General features: G+C 41.1%; 1 protein-coding gene across 5 annotated transcripts in view; it reads right to left on the bottom strand.

Annotated features, from left to right (window-relative positions):
• c21h8orf34 (chromosome 21 C8orf34 homolog) overlaps positions 1–19097 on the bottom strand; it is a 41942-nt gene that overhangs the window by 21222 nt on the left and 1623 nt on the right. For 2 of the 5 annotated variants that reach the window (XR_008567444.1, XM_054766364.1), the window contains exons 2-8: positions 13459–13603; positions 13245–13376; positions 10775–10885; positions 10577–10605; positions 10337–10500; positions 8414–8580; positions 929–1064 (exon numbers count right to left, since the gene is read on the bottom strand). Coding sequence is in view for 4 of the 5 variants with exons in the window: in XM_054766364.1 (XP_054622339.1) it covers positions 929–1064; positions 8414–8580; positions 10337–10500; positions 10577–10605; positions 10775–10885; positions 13245–13376; positions 13459–13603 (884 nt within the window). In the remaining variant the exon portion in view is untranslated. Of the gene's footprint in view, positions 1–928; positions 1065–8413; positions 8581–10336; positions 10501–10576; positions 10606–10774; positions 10886–13244; positions 13377–13458; positions 13604–16455; positions 16519–16703; positions 16752–18235; positions 18283–19097 lie in introns of those variants that run through there. The other 3 variants (XM_054766366.1, XM_054766365.1, XM_054766367.1) reach the window with 3 other exon arrangements.

Here is a 19097-nt window from a genome sequence, read left to right as displayed (position 1 = left end):
CAAAAAAGCCAATATCTGACATCCTTAATAAAAACATTCATAAAATAAATAAAAATAACAAAAACCATTTACAAATAATCATTCATCCCCACTTGTATCATCACTATCACCACTTGTCACGCAAACGAACGTTTGTGTCCTCCCAGGGGCACTGCCGCATCTTTTACATCTTTGTAAATTGGTGTCAATGTTTTTGTTTATGTTATGTCCGTATCTCATATTGCTCTGCCCTCTAGAGCCTCAGAGATGTATTTCTGTTCTGCAACAAACAATAAAAGGTTATCTATCCAAATCATATATTAAACAAATACATGAAAAATAGATTAAAATATGATATATTCATTTAATAAAACCAGACTCTTACCTAGAAAGGTACTGCAGATATGTGATGTGTTATTAATACATTATGCTCCCTTGCAGAAGAAAGGCACTTACACTGAGGAAATGACCCTTTCACCTGGATTTGGTGGTCAAACTAAAGGGTGACAAAGATGTAGTCACCAAAGAAGAACAGGAATACAACAGTTGACGCTTTGTTTGGCCGCAAGAGTCAGCGATAAAGCAGACATAAACATCCAGTCGATAAACAGCCAACAAACAACCATGTGATAGCATTCATCCACCTGTGGGAAATGTGAAAACATCCCAGTGTGTGTGTGTGTGTGTGTGTGTGTGTGTAGGTGTGTGCGCAGGTTAACTGATAAGCAGCCAGCACGAAAGCTGAGAAGGAAACAAACAAAGTGTGAACCCCAAACAAAGCGAGCAGTGCGGGCACGACGGCATGGCGTTCCAACAGATACCAGTTTATCTCGGACTGGCATCGAGGGGAGAAGTCATGTCCGCACTCGCAGGGGGTTCCCAAACATAGACCCAAAAAATGGTTTCAATTGTATGTAAAATATGGCTCATACAGGGGGTCACTTTGTACCTGGCGCATCGAGAGCAGATGTTCAGCGTCACTTTGGCCTGAGGTTCGGCGTGATAAGAGCTGCGTCCCTGACTGAACTTACAACCCGACGGTGCCAAGCCGGTCACACCTTCCATCCGCAGGTCATCCAGGTCCTCTGCATAAGACGGAAAGAGAGAAAGCACAAGAATGTGTTAGCTTGTGGTTAGGATGTCATCCTCGCTTTAAGAAAACGTGTGTTTCATCTCAAAGTACAGCTGAAGTGTGTCTGCCATTGAGCAAGATGCAGCCTTCTTTCTTCAGAAGTCCTCACGTCAACACAAATGGCAAATGAGCAAAGCAGATACTGGAGCTGCAAGGCCTCGTTAAAGTCAACAATCTGCAATGAGGATCTGCATTAAAATGCATCATTAATAAACAGTAATCAATGACTTAAAGCAGTTTCTTGTCGCCCTTATAATTACTGTGGATAATTAACATGTCTACATTCTGTGAAAAAAGATTGGCTGTGTTATTTTCAGGGTTTAGGGGTTGTTATTTCAATAATATTGAAACCTTGATTGAAAAAAAACTCATTTTTAGCACTCAAAGACGGGCCGTCTTATCTGCTGATATCATCCAAAAGCGATACAGGTACATACAGGGCGTGTCACGAGTGTCACTCAGTTTACAAGACACGACGACACACGAGATTGGGTCTACGAGGAGGAGACGAGACGAGACGAGATTTTAACATTACTTTGAATAAAAGTACTATGAAAAAATTTAAAAAATATGTGAAATATATTGAAATCGCCTAATATAATTTCTACTCCACCCACCGAGACAAAGGGAATGTATGACTGACAAAAGGGCTCATTCCCTTCATGCCGTTGTTCCATGGAACAAACCCGCCAAGGTGCTGAAATCAATGCACAGAGTGAAATGAGGAAAACAGGCACGCATGCACATGGCAATATATTGAGCCAGGAAAAATGATCGAGTTAATTTTCGTTGATTGTGTGATGAATTCATCAATCCATTATCATCCTAGGCCTAGAGCCCACGAGAATTTTTTTTCTGAACAAGAAATCTTGTCACATTTGAATTTTGTGACACTATTTGGGATCAAGCAGGAGGTCAGAATCCCTTTTTCTATTAAAGTATTGGCAAATAATGAATGCATAAGAATGTACTCCCTGTTACATGAATAGGCCTCTGGCTGCTTCCTTCACAGCAGGAAGCACTGGAGGAGGCGGAGCCAGAGAAATTGGGTAGTTAACCGGTCATGGGAACGTTCAACACCGCCACCATCATCGTCGTCATCTCTTTTGAACCTTTTGCCTTCTTTGGCCGTGAACAAACACGGCGTGCCAGATTGTCGCCGTGTAAATGTCCAAAAAAGGCACATGAAATACAGAAAAACAAACAGCGGACGCGGCTGCATCTGCATGGCAGCGTGAATCTTTTGTCAGTGACACAAAAGAGCGAAGGGAAGAGAAAGCTGATGTCAGACTCGACTCTCCAGAGGTCACTGGGTGCATGTCCTCCACTGACATCTCATATGAAATACGACACCCTTTACGACATTGCGTCCCAGTTGACTGCTCTTTTTATTTACAGATAAGCAATTTCAGACGGTGACAGACAACATGAGAATTTTGCTGTCTATACAAAAGTGATTTATGCCCGAGGGGTGTCATAAAACACTGTTTTTACACGCACACCCGCTGTTATGATACCCTGGTCTGATCACATAACAAAAACGTATCCTTACTTGTCATGAAACCAACATTATTGACTTTAGTTGCCACATTTTTCTTCTCAGATTGTTTTGAGCTTAAGGTGTAAGACAGGGGTGTCCAAAGTGCAGCCCGGGGGCCATTTGCCCTTGCGTTCTTTCATTTTTCAGCATGTGGCCCCCGCTGGAAAAAGTTTGGACATCCCTTACAATGCAAAAGTGGTAAAATGATCCCACTTTTTAGTTAGGTTTTGCCCGTGTCATCATACTACACAATTGACACTTGCAAAGAACTCTCAACGCCAAATCAGCGTGTTATCCGGACAAAACATGACTTTAAGATAGTAGAAGAGAAGCCGAGAACAACATTTGTGACACTTTTGGCTACGACTGAAGCACTGGGGGCAGTTTTTCTTTGGTTTTATTTAATACAGGTCAGTTGAATGCAAAATGAATGCGAATGGAAATAAACTAGTGTCAAACTTATAGTGTTATTTCCGGAGTCATTTTCAGAGTGGGTTCTGATTTTCTTTACTATTTTATATTTAATACAGAGCAGTTATTAAACTGTGACATCAATGTGTATAAATAAAAACGTCGCCACAGTGTTGTTTTGGTGTGATTTTCTACAAACATGGCTGGAATGATAAGCCATATTTTTCTTGTGCACACATGATTGTGCCCCATGAATTCCGCCTAGCAACAAGAAGCTGTTGATCCATGCCGCTGCATCTGCTAAATGCTTCCATTCGTTTCGATTCGAGAGGTTTCATAATGATCAATGAAAGTGTTTGGTTGCCGTTAAACCATGCGAGTGTTTTATCCTGCCAGACACAACACAACAAACATCGATAATGCAAAGGGGGGGACGGCATCCATGCGTGTTCCTTGTGTCAACCCATGAGACAAAGCAAATAAATGAAACAGAGAAGGAAGGGGGGGGGTTAAAGAAATGGAAACTATTCTAGCCATGCAGCGACAACAAAAGGCCAGAGCGGTGAGGAATTCTGTGCTGTAATCACTCAGCAAAGCCAGGAAGGAGCAGGATAGAGAGATAAAGCCCCCCTCTCTTATTCTCCGACTGGAAGTTTCCATGTAATTTCATGTTGTTGACACAGCAACAGCCTGACGCTCAGCAGACATAATTACCTTTCGCAGATAACTTAATGCACACCTTCTATGATGATGCATTGACAGACTACTACCTCACACATGGAGGGCGGGGGCATTAAGGCGATTGTGTCTCACTTATGGGAAATAATGGAGCATATAAGCTAACGCAGGGTGCTAATTAAGGACCACGCTCACACGCAGGATGCCACACGTGTGTGATTAAGTGGTACATACATCACACTTCAGTTGCCCTCACACGTACAAGCAACATTTGTGTTTCATTACGCCTGCTGCACACAGCCGCCACTCACTCAGACGCATGCTTTGATGTGAGTTGCAGTGGCGGAGACACATTTGTTTGGCTTTGCAATAAAAACAATATCCCAACATACAGTACATTACATAATTATGTCTCAGCCTTTTAGACGGCGAGCCCTCCCCAACCACACACTAACATACAGTCACACATGGGGGCCTAAAGACACGGCTCTGCAGTAATCCCGCACAAGTCTGCTGCTGTGATGGGAATCAGATGGCGACGATGCACATCACAGCTCGAAGGATTATGGAAAGTTTGATAGAAGCTGGTGAAAACCTTTTAAAAGGCTTTAACCACACAGATGAGGGCGCCTCAAAAAGAGTTTGACATCACAATGCATTAGTCATCGCACTTGGGTCAAGTGACACGAGCCGTGGTTCTCGCATTTTGGGAATTACAAAAAAAAAAAACCTTTTAAGGAGCAGAGCTGCAGTGCATTGCTGTGTTGTGCCAGGAACGAGGCTGCCCTCTGCTGATCAAAAACTAACATGCATGAGCCCGAAGTGACACTAAACTCAAGCGACTTTGTTGAAAAGTTGCCATAAAATGTATTTTGAAAATATCATTTTTATAAAATTTGTTTTGTTAAAATAACTAAGTTTACAAAGGTTTGTATAAAATGTATAATAAAATTATACAACATATTTGATATTAGTCCTACTACTACTAATATTAATACTAGTAATAGTCGGCCTTCGCAATATCACGGTTAGATTATCGCTCCCTCGCTATATCGCGGGTCAGAAAATAAATGATCACTATTTTGTGTTAGACTATGGTCTATTATTCATCAAAACGTATTGAAATAAAAGTGACATGTAGGATTCTGGTCACTAGGCGGCAGTAATAACACAAAACATTGAGGCATTACCTTACATTACTTTACCTTAACACTGCATGAAGTCATGAAGTCAGCCACGGCATGTCCGACATGATTGGGTGGGGGAAAAAAGCTCTCCTCTCATTCTGTGTGGAAGTGGTAAGTTATTTGCTTCTTCAGTTTACAAGGAATTAATTAGAGGCTAATTGGTTCGCTCGCTAGTTTGTTAGCTTGCTAGCTCGTGCCCGTCTCGAGTCCCTGCAGCATAAAAGTTGCGCAATGTGTTGGAATCAATGAATAATAGGAGTGTAAAGTTGACTTTAGGCGTGTTATTTCAGGGCTCTAATAATGTTCAAAAAAACTTATTCAGAAAGTTAAAAACAGGTTTTCTGTGCTATAACAACAAAAATATTGAATTTATTAACATTGACTTCTATATCGCGAACAGAAATTCATTTACTGTGGTCGGGTATGGCACCAATTAACCGCTATAAATGTAACATACAGTCGGATCCAGAAGTACTGTACATTATTTTCACCAAATCCATCGTGGTGATGTATAATGACAATTGTCCAAATATTTTTGGTCAAAGTACAAAAGTCTTAAAGTCTAACAGTCTCTTGTTTAACATGGTAATGGTTTACTTTACGTTGAACACGCTGTACAAAACTCAACTGTACATGTCCGAAAAGGAGCAGGACGAAGCAGAGCTTAATTAGTAATTACCCCTTCTCCGTGTCTCAGCAGTTACTGGTAGTCTAAATCGGAGGTGTCCAAACCTTTTCCACCGAGGGCCGCATACTGAAAAATCAAAGGATGCAGGGGCCACTTCTACATTTTTTAGAGAAACCCACATAGATGCGCAAATAGGTTTTTTATATTTAAAGAAAAAAAAAACAGCTTGCGTGTCAGCTTTGTGTTATCAGTGACAAAGTGTGTTATCAGTATTCACTTTTTTTCCTTCCATTAAAAGTCTTCTTGTACATTTTTTCTTGTAATACTATGACTTTATTGTCATATTTTTATTTTATTATCATAATATCATAACTTTTTTTCCAACCAAATTTTCCAAAAATTGCAGTTTTATTCTTTGTTACTGATATTTTAACTTTTTTCTTTTAATCTTTCTACTTTTTGCTATTTTTTTCTCTGAATATTCTCTAATATTATTCTCAAATATGATGACTTTAGTTCCAATGTAACCTGTATGCAAACAATAACTTACTTTACTGTGGGTTTCTTTTGGCGTTTTCTCGTTTAATCATATTTTTACAAAGTGCCAAGGGCCAATAAAAAACAGCCGCGAGCCGTAACTGGCTGCCGGGCCGTACTTTGGACAGCCCTGGTCTAAATATACAGACTGCATCATGCGTGCATTAAGCTGCACTGTTTGTAGAGTGTACTTTTTCAGATTAGCGTGCATCGGAACACAATGCTTCCATTCACCGCTATCAGTCACAAGACATTATCCTTGTGCTATCTGGCATCTTCATGCAGTGAAATTGCACAGTGCGAGAAGCACACACTGGCCTGTATGCTCAGCCCCAGCAGTCCTTCTGGGGCCTGCAGGTAATTGCTTCCAGTAAGACCGCAGCAATTTGCCCCTCGATTAACAGATCCATCTGCACCGCAGCAACTTTTACGGGTGTCAAATTGGGCGCAGTTAAGATATTTTTTTTTTACTAGGGACATTCCGTTCACCGTCAGCCCGACAATGAAATACATCAGAGGCCTTTTAAACTTGAGAGCGAAAGATTTAACGCTAGAGAAACTAACAACGCCACACCAGTGGTCTCTCTTTGCACCGCAATGATATGACTGTTGTTGTTTGATTACACTGTTTCCAAGGTAACCAATGTTGATCTTGGATGTGTGTTTCTATGAACTGGTAACTAGTGTTAGCAACTACGCTACTCTGATTTTTAATTAATTAAAAAAATATGATTCCTGAAGGCATTTTAATATGTTAAAATAAAATATTATACAAATATCAATAATTATTATATGTAGTTATCATAATAATAAATATACTGTCGTGAAACCAGAAGTCCTATACAATCAGTTTTGATATTTATTGTTTTTTAAAGATGTATTTATTTTTAAATGATTTTTTAAATGTATTAAGAGGGAAATTCATTGTATTTTTTATTTTGTCAATTTAATATTTGCATTAAAATACAATACATAAATAAATCAAGCAAGCAATTTTAATTATTTCAAAAGCCTATCCCAGCTGACTTTGGGCGAGTAGCCGGGTACACCCTGGACAGGTCGCCAGCCAATCACAGGGCACATATATACGAAACAACCATTCATACCTATGGACAATTTAGAGTCTCCAATTAACCTCACATGCATGTTTTTTTTTATATGTGGGAGTTAACCGGAGTACCCGGAGAAAACACAGGGATCCTCAAGCGGAGATTCGAACACAGGTCTTCCTGATCTCCTGACTGTGTGGCCAACATGCTAACCACTCAGCCACTGTGTGGCCTCTAGGGGATTTGTGTTTTATTATTTCATTGTATTGATATACAGATCTTATGAAATAAATCAATATAGATTCATATTATAAACACCCAGTGTATAATAGAGTGATAAGCGGCATAGGAAATGGATGCATGTTGTGTATAATATACAGGACGTCAATAATAATTTCACTCTATGTAACTGCAATGCCACTTTGACATCACTAGAGGGCAACCTATGCAAATGCTTTGAATTCAGTGCAAGTCCAGCAAGAGTCTGCAAAAGGTAAAACAGCACATGTATCAAGTACATGTTTAAATACTGGCACAGGAATAAAAAATAAGCTCCAATGCCACCACACATGCTACACTCAAGATTGAATCAATCGATGCACTGCAAGGCAGCAGGGCCACTGACCATGCTCCTGCAGCATTCAAGAGCATAGCAGCGAAGAGAGCATCAATCTCCCCTTCAGGAATCAATAGAGTATCACAAGTATCGCCCTCCCTGCCGGGGGCCATCAGTCATTTCTGGCATACATTCAGTCGGACCTTCTTTCTAAATGAGGCCTGCAAATCCTCCAGTGGCTCTGCTGCCACACGCAGCATGCTGGATACACTTTAATCAAGTTGACAGTCCTGAGAGTGGCGGTCAATACGGAAAAAGGGACTCCCAAAGGTTGGTGAAGGGAGATTGGCAACATTTTTAGGCAAAAAAAAAAAACAAAACAAGTTTGCTGTGAATGCGTCATCATATGAGAGTATCTTGACAAAATAATTACAGATCTAGAAAGCCCTCATCAAGGGCTTTCATTTGAGGGACCCGATGTTGTTCATAACAGATTTTGTGATGTCAACACAGAAGTGTACCCGTCACGACAAAGAGGAAGCATACAGCTGAAAATGAAATAGAATGCAACTTATACATGAATAAACAAAGCTATTGTCACGCAGGAAAGTGGTTCAAATACTGTATCTCTGTGCTGACTGCTCAGTACAATATGGAGAAAGTAACCACGAATCACCATCAAAACAAAACAAGATGCTGCATGAAAGTGAAATCACCCAAAAGCTCCGTAGCCTCGTCCTCGTCCTCCATCTCCTCCTCGGCGATAGAAGGCGTGGGACTGTGCAGCGAATCGAACGAGTCCTGAGACAACATGGCGGCCAGGAGCTTCTTGTGGTGCTGCTGCTGCTCTTTTAGCCCTTTGCTCTTGCCCTTCATCTTTAGGCTGCAGGAGATCGAAGGACAGGAAGGAAAGTCTGCTTATTAGAGATTGTGTTTAAAGCATGCTGAGGTACGGCAGGGGAGTACCACAAGGCTCTGGACCATTACAACTCACACTCTGAGAACCATTCATTATAGTGAAGCATTACATCAGTCTTGGGCTGTTTTTAATTAAATGCAATTTATCAAGGAGAATAAATCAAATGCTCTTACTTTACCCACCGGCGTCTTTTTTCATGTGAATTATCTCCATGTCTTTTAATCTAATATAAAAATAGACGTACCATACAGACACAATCAAGGAGGCTGACTTGTGCATTAGCTCTTTATTAGAGAAATCAATTTCCAGATCCCTCCAGCTGAGGATGAGGATTATAGGCAGAAGGATATTAACTCTATCTCAGCTAATGATTCTTAGGAGAGAATATTAGAAACACCAAACTACCGCCCCAATAATAAACGTATGAAATGAATCACTATTATCTATACAAGGCTGCAATTTATGATACAGTTCTTGAATGCGGTATCGCCTCACTCAGGCTGCTAGCAAAGTGATTTCTCTGCATTACCCTCTCCCCCTTTGTACAGGAAGCTAATGAGATTAGCAGTGTGTGTATGTCAGCTCAGGCTTCCACATGATTTATGGTTTCATAGCCCATCTTCCTCTAATTAGTCACATCAGGTGCTCTTGGACAAATTCTCTCTCTCTAACACACACACACACGCGCAAACACACAAACAGGTCTTTTGGAAGCCAAATATTTAGTAGAAAGAGCCTTGACAGAGGTCGAGGAATGACACGGTTAACTTGCAAATGTTTAGATAACAAGCAGCACACTTCTTTCAGCCTTGAGCAACGCGGAAACGAAATGATACTGGTTCTAATTTGGAATTAGCTGGACGAGGCGGTATGGCGAGGATGTTGGATGAAGCCTTTGAAATGTGATTATCGGAGTCATTCAGAGCCTCGGGCAGCAGGGGGCACACTTAAAAGTCTACTTTAAAGAGCTGACAATAGTTTTATGAACTTCTGATGACACTTCTGAGTAACACATTTAAATATCATCAGACACTTTGGTACATCTAATACACGACTTGTATCACTTTGGTGGAGAGGTACCGATCCAAAAATGCTTGCTATATTTACTATTATTTCATATATTCATAAAACTCATCGTGGTGAATGAGTAGGTCACACCTTTCCACAAATGGCTCATGCCATATTTATCACATTTGGAGGTGCAGTGTTCCCTCGTTTATCGCGGAGATGCCGAGTGACCAGAAAACGAAATATCATTTCTTTCAATATTTTTGGACTAACAGGCCATCGTCAACCACGAAACAGTGATCATTTATCAATTACTGTTTATTTTGAAAGCGTGCGATATAGTGAGGGAGCAATATTCAAACCGCGATCCAGCGAGAGATGACTGTATAAGACTTTTTATAATTTTTTACAATTATTTTATAAAAATCCCATTCAATTTCTTTCTTTCTTCTTATTATTCAATATTGTTATTTAATATGTCAAATGGTTAAATATGGAGCATTAAATGTTTTGTTAATGGTAGAGCAACTATATTTCAGCGGAATTGTTGCTTTTGTGCACTTGTGTATTGGAACTGTGTAGTGTAGTGTGTAGTGGCCTTGTGGTATACACTGTGCTGGTCTACTACCAGTGTGGCTCCAGCTCTCACATTGGATAGTGCGTGTGTACCTAATGAAGTGTCTTACTAGTGGATGCAGCGTCTACTGCCAACCTGTTGATGGGAAGGCCATCTCCGCTCCAACAGATGTCGTTTTTGCTGCGAGGGACGGGCGGGTGCAGCATCTCCGCGGCCAACGGGTCGGAGTCCTCATCTGCGCGGCCGATCCACTCCCCCACCACTCGGGGGCGCAGCACAGAGTTGAAGCCTCCCAGGTTCTAAAGTAGTGGAAGACAGTCAGTGGAGGTTAGGTGCAGATGTTAACACACGATGCCGTGTTGTGTTGCTTTGTACCTGGTCCAGGTCATCAGAGACGGCGATACCTACAAGAAAGGGAGACAATGCTTTAAAGCGGAAGCATCAGATACAAAAATCCAACAATCTTGGAGAGCTTAGCGGCTAAATCCTCCATGGGATCTGCTTTACAGTGACATTTGCTGCTGCTGATGCTGCTTCAGTGGCGCGCGTCAAGATGAATTAAAAGACGCTCACTGCGAGAAAGGCTCTCCAGGGCGCGGCCCAGTTTCTTGCTCTCCAGCAAAATGTGGTTGAGCTCGTCAAAGTCGCGGCTGTCCCTCCAGTCCCAGGATGGGCACTGAGGCACTGAGGAAACAGAGGTTAAATGTGCATCTTTAAGAACTGGATACACCTCCTACACAAGTAAGACAAACAATGTCTGGCATCCTCTTTGATTGGCATGTCAAAGAGGAGCAAGGAAGTGACCCATATATGGTGATGTGCTGACATCCTGCCCGTGTCCTCTAGCAGTGTTACTCAGCCTCTAAACGATCTCCATTATATAAGCTGCTGGATCTATTAAAAGAACCAGCAGCCTTCTTCTATAGGGAAAAGGATTAGATGCACTTTCTACATGTGTCACATTTCAAGTGAAATGAAAACAAGCGGCGATGCCAACACAACATTCTGCTTGTCTTTTTAAGTCCTTGCCAGTGATGAAGGCCAGCATTTTCTAGGTTATGCTTGGTTCTAGTTTGTAGGAAGATGACTGCAAAAGTTGCTTAACTAATCTAACAAAAAGTTAGTGGAGCAAGAGCCAAGGAAGAACTGTTAAAGAAGAGGCATTTTCATGACCACGCACCGCTGTTGTGTTGGTGATGCAGTGATGTAGAAAACTGATGATCGCTTCACTTTCCATTTTTCATGAGCGCCGCGCACCGAAACACCTATCAAATGTATTTTTAATGCCGTTTGACTTCAAGTGGAGCTGTGAAGGTACATGCCGCTAAAATGCGCCTCAATGTGTCTCCATGTCCATTACTTTTCTTCTTATATTCGCTTTTTTTTATATCCGTTTCTCTCCTTGCAACACTTGTTCCCAGTCTGTGATAGTGAGCGATGCACTGACCTCAGTCTAAAATAGACTTCATGTTAAATTATTAAAATGCGTGCTACTTGCTCCACATTTGACCCAACCTCATCGTCTCGAGCATTTTCACTCACTCGCCACAGTATTAAGCACACCTACAGTGTCAAATGATCTATAGCAACCATTCTTTACAGCAAATGTTCACCTTAATACGTGGATTACTGTGATTTATAAAATAATTGTATGATATATTGCATTTAATAAAATTATCAAATTGAATATTAGATTAAAAAATATATGATATAGCTATATACATATTAAATAAAATTCAAAGGAAAGTGAAATGAAAAGTTATTACAATGATTAATGTTCAATTAAATGTTAATTTAGTTTCTTTAAAAAAAAAAATCCATCAATACAAGATTTATATCAAATCTACTAAATCAATGGATAAATTCGTGTATGGAATTAATTATTAAACATAAAAAGAAAATATTCCAATATTTATTGTTACATTTGTCCTCTAATATAATTTGTATTTTTAGATTTTAGGCAGCAGAGCAGGTCGCCCAGAAACCGGAAGGTTGGTGGTTCAATCCTAACTCGCTCCACACAGTCACAGAACTGGTGGAAGACACTTCACCCACCTTGCCTCCAGTGCCGCCCACACTGGTCTATGAATATGAATGAATACTTGGTGGTGGTCGGAGAGGCCATAGACAAAAATGACAGCCACGCTTCTGTCAGCAGCTGTGACTACGAATGTACATTACCACCACCAGTGTGCGACAGAGGAGTGGAGTAATGGGTTCACTTCACTGGGAAGTGCTTTGGGAACCTTGAAAAGCTCTATACAAAATCTAATCCATTATTATTATTATTATTATTGGATAGTGCAGGTGTACCTAATATTGTGGCCAGTGAATGTAATCATGGAGCAAAAAAAGGGTTTCTACGAAAAGAAAAATTGCATAAAAATATGGAAAAATCTGCATTTGTAAATACATAAAAGCTGATAGATATAAAACTGATACAAAACTATTTCAATTAAATATTAAAGGGATAGTTCGGATTTTTTTTACAGCGACTTACCCCCAACTTGGTCTCGTCCGGCGAGTGTTCACATGAACGCACAGGCGACAGTGCGCAGGGATACGGCGGGAGACAGACATAACGCCGAGCGTTTTGTGAGGTCTGAGCTTTTAAGAAGGCATTTTGGTGACGCAAATGGTTTAATCTTTTGAACGCATATTGTTTTTAGAAGCCAAACTCTTCACTTAATTGTCCCCAGCAACTAAGCGGAACTACGTTCTCCATCACGGGGGGTGAGCCGCTGTTATTGGACGACAATGCTGATGGGGACGTCATACAACTTCATGTCAAAAAATCCGAACTATCCCTTTAAAATAGGAAACAAAAGCCATCATAAGGAACGGAAGGCTGTGAGGCGGCACTTGACAATAGAGCACACTGTGACTAATTTCAATTCAAGATAATCACATCAAATTAAAACAGGGTATTAAATTCAGCAGTGTGTGTGACAGAGATACAAGCTATACAATTAGTACTGCACTGCTACATTTCAAGGAGTACATTACCCTTAAATGAGACAAGTGATGCTGCTTCAGAACTTACAGGACTTGGATTCTGGTGATGGTGGCGACAGACTCGACACAGCCAGGTCGCTTTTGGACTTCTTGGGTTTCTTGGGGTGAATCTGCCACGGTTTCTCGCTGTGGCTCGGCTCCCTTCGAGTGTTTTTGCTTTCTTTTGAAGATGCAAAAACACAGAAAGTCACACAATCCAAATATTATGATGTATGCATACATGTTATGTGTTGCACACCAACCCGGGGAGCTCTGAGCCCAAAGTGCAGCAGAGCCTGAGAGAGCTCTGTGCATCTTTCCTGGACTGTCTTGTTTGGTCTGCAGGTGATCAATGAGGAAAGGAATCGGATGGTCGGGAGTCTCACTTATCAGTTTGGTCATCAACTCCTACGATAAAGCAGAGAGCAGTAAGCTGAATCAGCATTAAAAGCCAAGAAACAATACTGAAAACAATGCAATGACTCAGTTTATAGGGTTTAAAAGTAACAGCTTTTTCATTATGGCTGTAATAACTCTGGAGCAGCTGCTCTGAAGATGAATTCAAGTGTCACACTACACTGTGGTGAGAATGAACTCAAAGAACTTCTCTGGCTTCAGAAATTGCAGTGATGTCACAAAATATGTCAGCATGGACCAACTATACTGCAAAAAGAATACAATAAAACATAAATTAAAATGGTAGTAGCCATGGTAGTAGCTGCCTCATTCACAACCTGCAGTGACTGCAGATAAAAAGTTATAAATAAATCATACACACTGCAATGAATAAGAGATGAATCAAGTTAGGAGAGCATGGGGGTGTCTGATCCCACCAACACTGTGTCCCATACACTGAGAGCGGCATGACACAATTTAATTTAAATTTGGAATAACTTCACTGAATAAAATAACAATACATTTTATTTGTATTGCACTTTACATTTTAGCAATCTCAAAGTGCTACAGAGTAACAAATGAGGAGCATCGTTATAAAATCAGAAACTAACCCTCCATCCACCCATCTTCTATGCCGCTTATCCTCACTAGGGTCGCGGGTATGCTGGAGCCTATCCCAGCTGACTTCGTGCGAGAGGTGGGGTACACCCCGGACTGGTCGCCAGCCAATCACAGGGCACATATAGACAAACAACCATTCACACTCACATTCATACCTATGGACAATTTGGAGTCGCCAATCAACCTAACATGCATGTTTTTGGAATGTTGGAGGAAACCGGACGAGCGTGGACGAGCTTCTCTGCACCTGCATGGGTTGAGGAGGTCTTACAGATATATTTGATGTGGGTGTCAAAGGTGTTTTGGCCAGAAAAAGCGATGCAGGTGATGATGAAAGAGCGGAGCTGATGTGGTGTACCAATTAGCATGGCTTCTGTTTTGGAACTGTTCGGCTGAAGAACACTGAGCTTCATCCACGCCTCTATCTCCAGCAGACAGGTGGTTGGTGTAGATGTTGACGAAGAAGCGGAAGAAGGGGGGATTGTTGTTAAATATAATTGTGTGTCCTGCCAAGGGGGAGCAGATGGGGGGTGAAGAGGGTGGGGCCCAGTACTGAGCCCTGAGGGACACCACAGGTGACATTGTGGGTGTCAAGAAATAATATAGAAAACTAGTAAATTAGCTAAATGATGAAATAAAACTCTTCTAATGATGTTTTTTAGCATGTTGTACCAAATGTGTCATGCACTACTACTATCGTATGTAGCGCCACCCCAGGATTCAAGGACATTGCACAAGTGCAATCAATAAAGTCTTTTTAATTCAGTGGAAAAAAAGAGGGAGACTCGCAAGGCGCAGAAGTCCACACAAATGTGTGTCCCAAAATACAAAAAGACTGGCTATACAGCCCAGCTAAACACTCACCAAAATGCAATTTGCAAGCAGGCTGGAAACGTCCATGGCAAATGCAGCAAATCCACACAACAATAATGAGGCAACTAGCAGAGCGTCACAAATAAACTAAATAGTAGCCTGAGTAACAATTTCCAACAGGTGCTTCTGCCAGCACTGACCAGCAGAAGCAAAGTTGCTACACATGATGCCAAAACAGGAAACCAAATTAATAGCAGGAAACAAAACAAACAAAAAACTGAAGTCCAACCTGGCATGTCAGGCCTCTGACATGAAAAAGCACAATGCACCACCAATGAAAATGCAACTGATGTAGCCCCTATTCCAAGCTACTGCCTCCAAGATGGAAGGAATGTCCCTCTGACACAGTGACGCTAGGAGAAGGAGTGGTTAAAAACAGCAAGTCCTGCTCATCTGCATGCTGCCCACGTCTGTACTGTAAAAAAAAAATGAGAAAAAAAGGAGGCCGCGTGCCAGCAAACACTGATTGCACGTCCGGTGTGACCGAGTGCACCCCTTCATGTCCTTCACCGTCTACTGTGAGACCATCAAAGAAGGGACATACAATACGCATGTCACACCCTGTGACGATAACATGTTTTGACCAACATGAAGAGGATCAATATTAGGCTGTATCTCCACTCAAGGAGCAGCCATCAGGTTCCAGAGAGGCCGTTGTGTGCAGATGTGTGCTTTATCACCCTCAGGCTACAACAGCCACTTTTTGGCGATGGAGGCCGTAATTGAATATCTGTCTGCCAGCCAAGCGACATTGGAAGCCCCCAGCGGAGAGAAGGACTCTCAATGACACCGTGACCCAACACATGGCCGCCTCGTAAGCCTGCAATGAGGTGGAAAAGACGAGCGAAGAGTGTGAATTCACAGCATCAACTTACGGAGGTGCATCTACACAAAACTATACACCAAACTATTATAGGAAAATACGATCCAAATTGGTAGTGTAGTGGTTCACATCGCCAACTTTTTCTGCAGCTGGAGGGTGGGAGTGTTCCGAGTCAACCCTCCCATCCAGAGTGTAGTTTACATTTGCCACTGGTGGTTCACAAAGTCAACTTTCATGCAGCTGGGAAGGGGGAAAAATTGGCACTTGAATTACTTTTAATGCCCCATTCACTACACCCAATGAGGGTGTAGTCTACCTTTAACATTGGTAGTGTAGCGGTTCACTTGTCATTCATGCATCACCCCTGAGTAAGAGAAACGTGTGCATGTATGATTGATTTCTATTCTCGTCACGACTGCACAAAGTCTAAAGCAATAAAACGCAGACATGCTCTCATCATGACTCGTCCTTGCGTAAGAGAATGAATGCAGCTTCCAAAACAACTACCAGCAGTCCCGCCACTACTACAAGTATACAGACGATTTACCTGCTGTTTGTCATTGCAGCGGGGTATTTAAGGGGCGGCAACTATTCTTTTCATTGGTACTGGTTTTTTTGGTACATTGGTACATTCATACCGACCGCTGTCAGGCTCTACAACACCTGCACCACCTGAACCATGTTGTAGACACTATGCTTTCTTTACACTGTTCTCTTTACTTGTCTTGCTGCTGTAACAAGTAAATTTCCCCGCTGTGGGATAAATAAAGTACATACAATACAATACAATACTGGGTGATAGATGCTTGTCAGGGCAGCCATTTTTAATCTGAGCCGGTCTTCTGTGAAGACGTTTGGGGGGGAGGAGAAAAAAAGATAAAAGGTCATTAAAGGAAGGAAAATGTGATGACTAGAATGCAGAAAAAAATTCTCAGAGAGTCACAACACCAAAGACTACCATTATTATAAGTGCACGTTTTTTTTTTATAACAATATATCCTTTCTTATATCAAATATTTATGATTAATGAATCATTAGTATTATTATTTATATAAAACTAATAATGATGGCCACAGCTTTACCTTGGAACAGATTAACCCTTCATAAGACAGCATTATACAGAAGAAATGTAAACATGAACACATCTCTATATTTAAAGATCCACTGAGAAACTATAGGTCAATGTTTGCAGATCAGTCGGAGCCGGTTCTTTTGGATCGGCTCACTAAAAAGAGCCGGCTTTTTCGGCTCCCAAGTGGCTCCTCAGATGTTTTTGTTGTCTTAAAATTAATTTATTACCAAATTATGTGTATTGTATAAAATGAATGGCCAATATAAAAAAAAAACATGATATCAAATGTTTATTATTTAAATGTATTTATTGAAACCTCAATGAACAGGTACAAAAATATATTATAATCTAATGTTATGTTATAAAAACAAAGAGCCATATCAATAGACAAACTAGGTCAAAATAGGTCAAATCTCTTCACGCAATTTTCTCACGAACGAATCAGCTCAAAGAGAACCACAGCGAGTTTAACCCCGCCCATGCCCCTGCTCAGTGTGGACAATGCGATACCGCCACACATCGTGACCAATGACATTCGCCTTTAACAAAAAGAAAGACAAGGAAAAAACTAATCGGTTTCCCATTGGCTCCCAACGACGAGAACCGGCTCCTGCCGTTCATTTCAAAGAGCCGGCTCTTACATCCGATTCGTTCGCGACCGACACATCACGAGTCAGAGTGTTGAGGTCATATGTAAAAGTATTAGCATGCAGCCGCCGTCCTCTCTGGCTGTTTCCCCACAAATCACCTCCTCCTGTCGCACTGGTAGCCTTACTCAGATTAGACCTAGCTCTCTTCCCTCCATCCTGGCTCTAAACTCTCCCATGATGCATCTGGCCTCAGGGCTGTGTGCTCAGCTGCCTTGACTGCTTGGAATGACTCTTTAACACTACTGTCTGAGCAACCCGTCAAAAAAAGGTGATAAAACCTACCGGAGGAACAACTTTTATCTGAGGGAAAATGACTACTTCCACGTGCATGTCCCATTACTTAAAAATAGGTGTCCGAATATTAAATATATACCAAATATCGGTACTTGATAGTATCAACACCATTGGTAGACGTAGTTGACGTATTTTCCCTCTAAAACATGTATTGCACACTCGCTAGTTGGTTTGCTCTCAGTTGCTAGCCGTGCCAATAACCTCAATAAAACGCTTAATTTCGATACACGCTGGTTTAAAGAACGTATCATAACCGTTTAATCATAGAATTATTTACACTGTTTACAAATATTAACAAGTGGAAAACCTACCATTGTATGTGTGATATTATTGCATTTAGCACCGCCTTCAAGGCGAATAAAGGTCCTCGCGGGAAACACATAGCTGACTGTGCTGTTGCCTGATTTGAGTGAATGCCTGACTTTAATTTGATGTTTACTTTTTTTTAAATCGGACGGAGATGACAGAAAATGTGGATACACCTTATGAAAAAATTGTGCTTCCTGTTGTTTTGTCAATGTATAAACCCTTCCTTTTAATTTCATATGTATGGTGCCCTCTTGCTGTGGACAACTACAATAACATGGACCATACAACCACATAAAAAAATAACACAATAATTTCTTCAGAATTATCTTTGTAAGTATGTCAATCATCAGAATTGTCCATGAATGTTCTGGGATATATCATGTTGAATGAAAACAATACTTTAAAAATAACAATGTCCAGCAGATGTTTTGAAGAAAACATAAAAATGCTAATCAGGCCTGAAATTAAATCTATAGAAAAAGTAATTTACACGCTACAAGTCCCAACATCAATACCAGGGACACAACACAGCTTTCTCATTTAAAGTATTGGTTGATCATTCTCACTTTACTGCTAATTGGCATCGTTTGTCTTCTTACCTATAAAGAGATAAACACATGCATACGCAGCCTATTGCAACATAAACCACACCGACTGCAGTTCACTCTCTTTGCGATTGTGTTGTCTAATGGCTTTCATATCGCAGCAGGAGAGCACACATCATATCATCTTTCATCCTTCTTGCTGCCAAAGATGCCAAGCCGTCGAAGTTAGAGTTTAAAAAATGAAGGAAGCCTGTGGAGAGACACCGGAGACCCTCTTTGATAAAACAGGGATCTGCAGTTCTTACTCGTGTTTACTCCA

The sequence above is a fragment of the Dunckerocampus dactyliophorus genome, chromosome 21, assembly GCF_027744805.1.
Source record: "Dunckerocampus dactyliophorus isolate RoL2022-P2 chromosome 21, RoL_Ddac_1.1, whole genome shotgun sequence".
In the NCBI taxonomy this organism is placed as follows: Eukaryota; Metazoa; Chordata; class Actinopteri; order Syngnathiformes; family Syngnathidae; genus Dunckerocampus; species Dunckerocampus dactyliophorus.
This window is presented reverse-complemented; position numbering and strand designations above follow the sequence as displayed.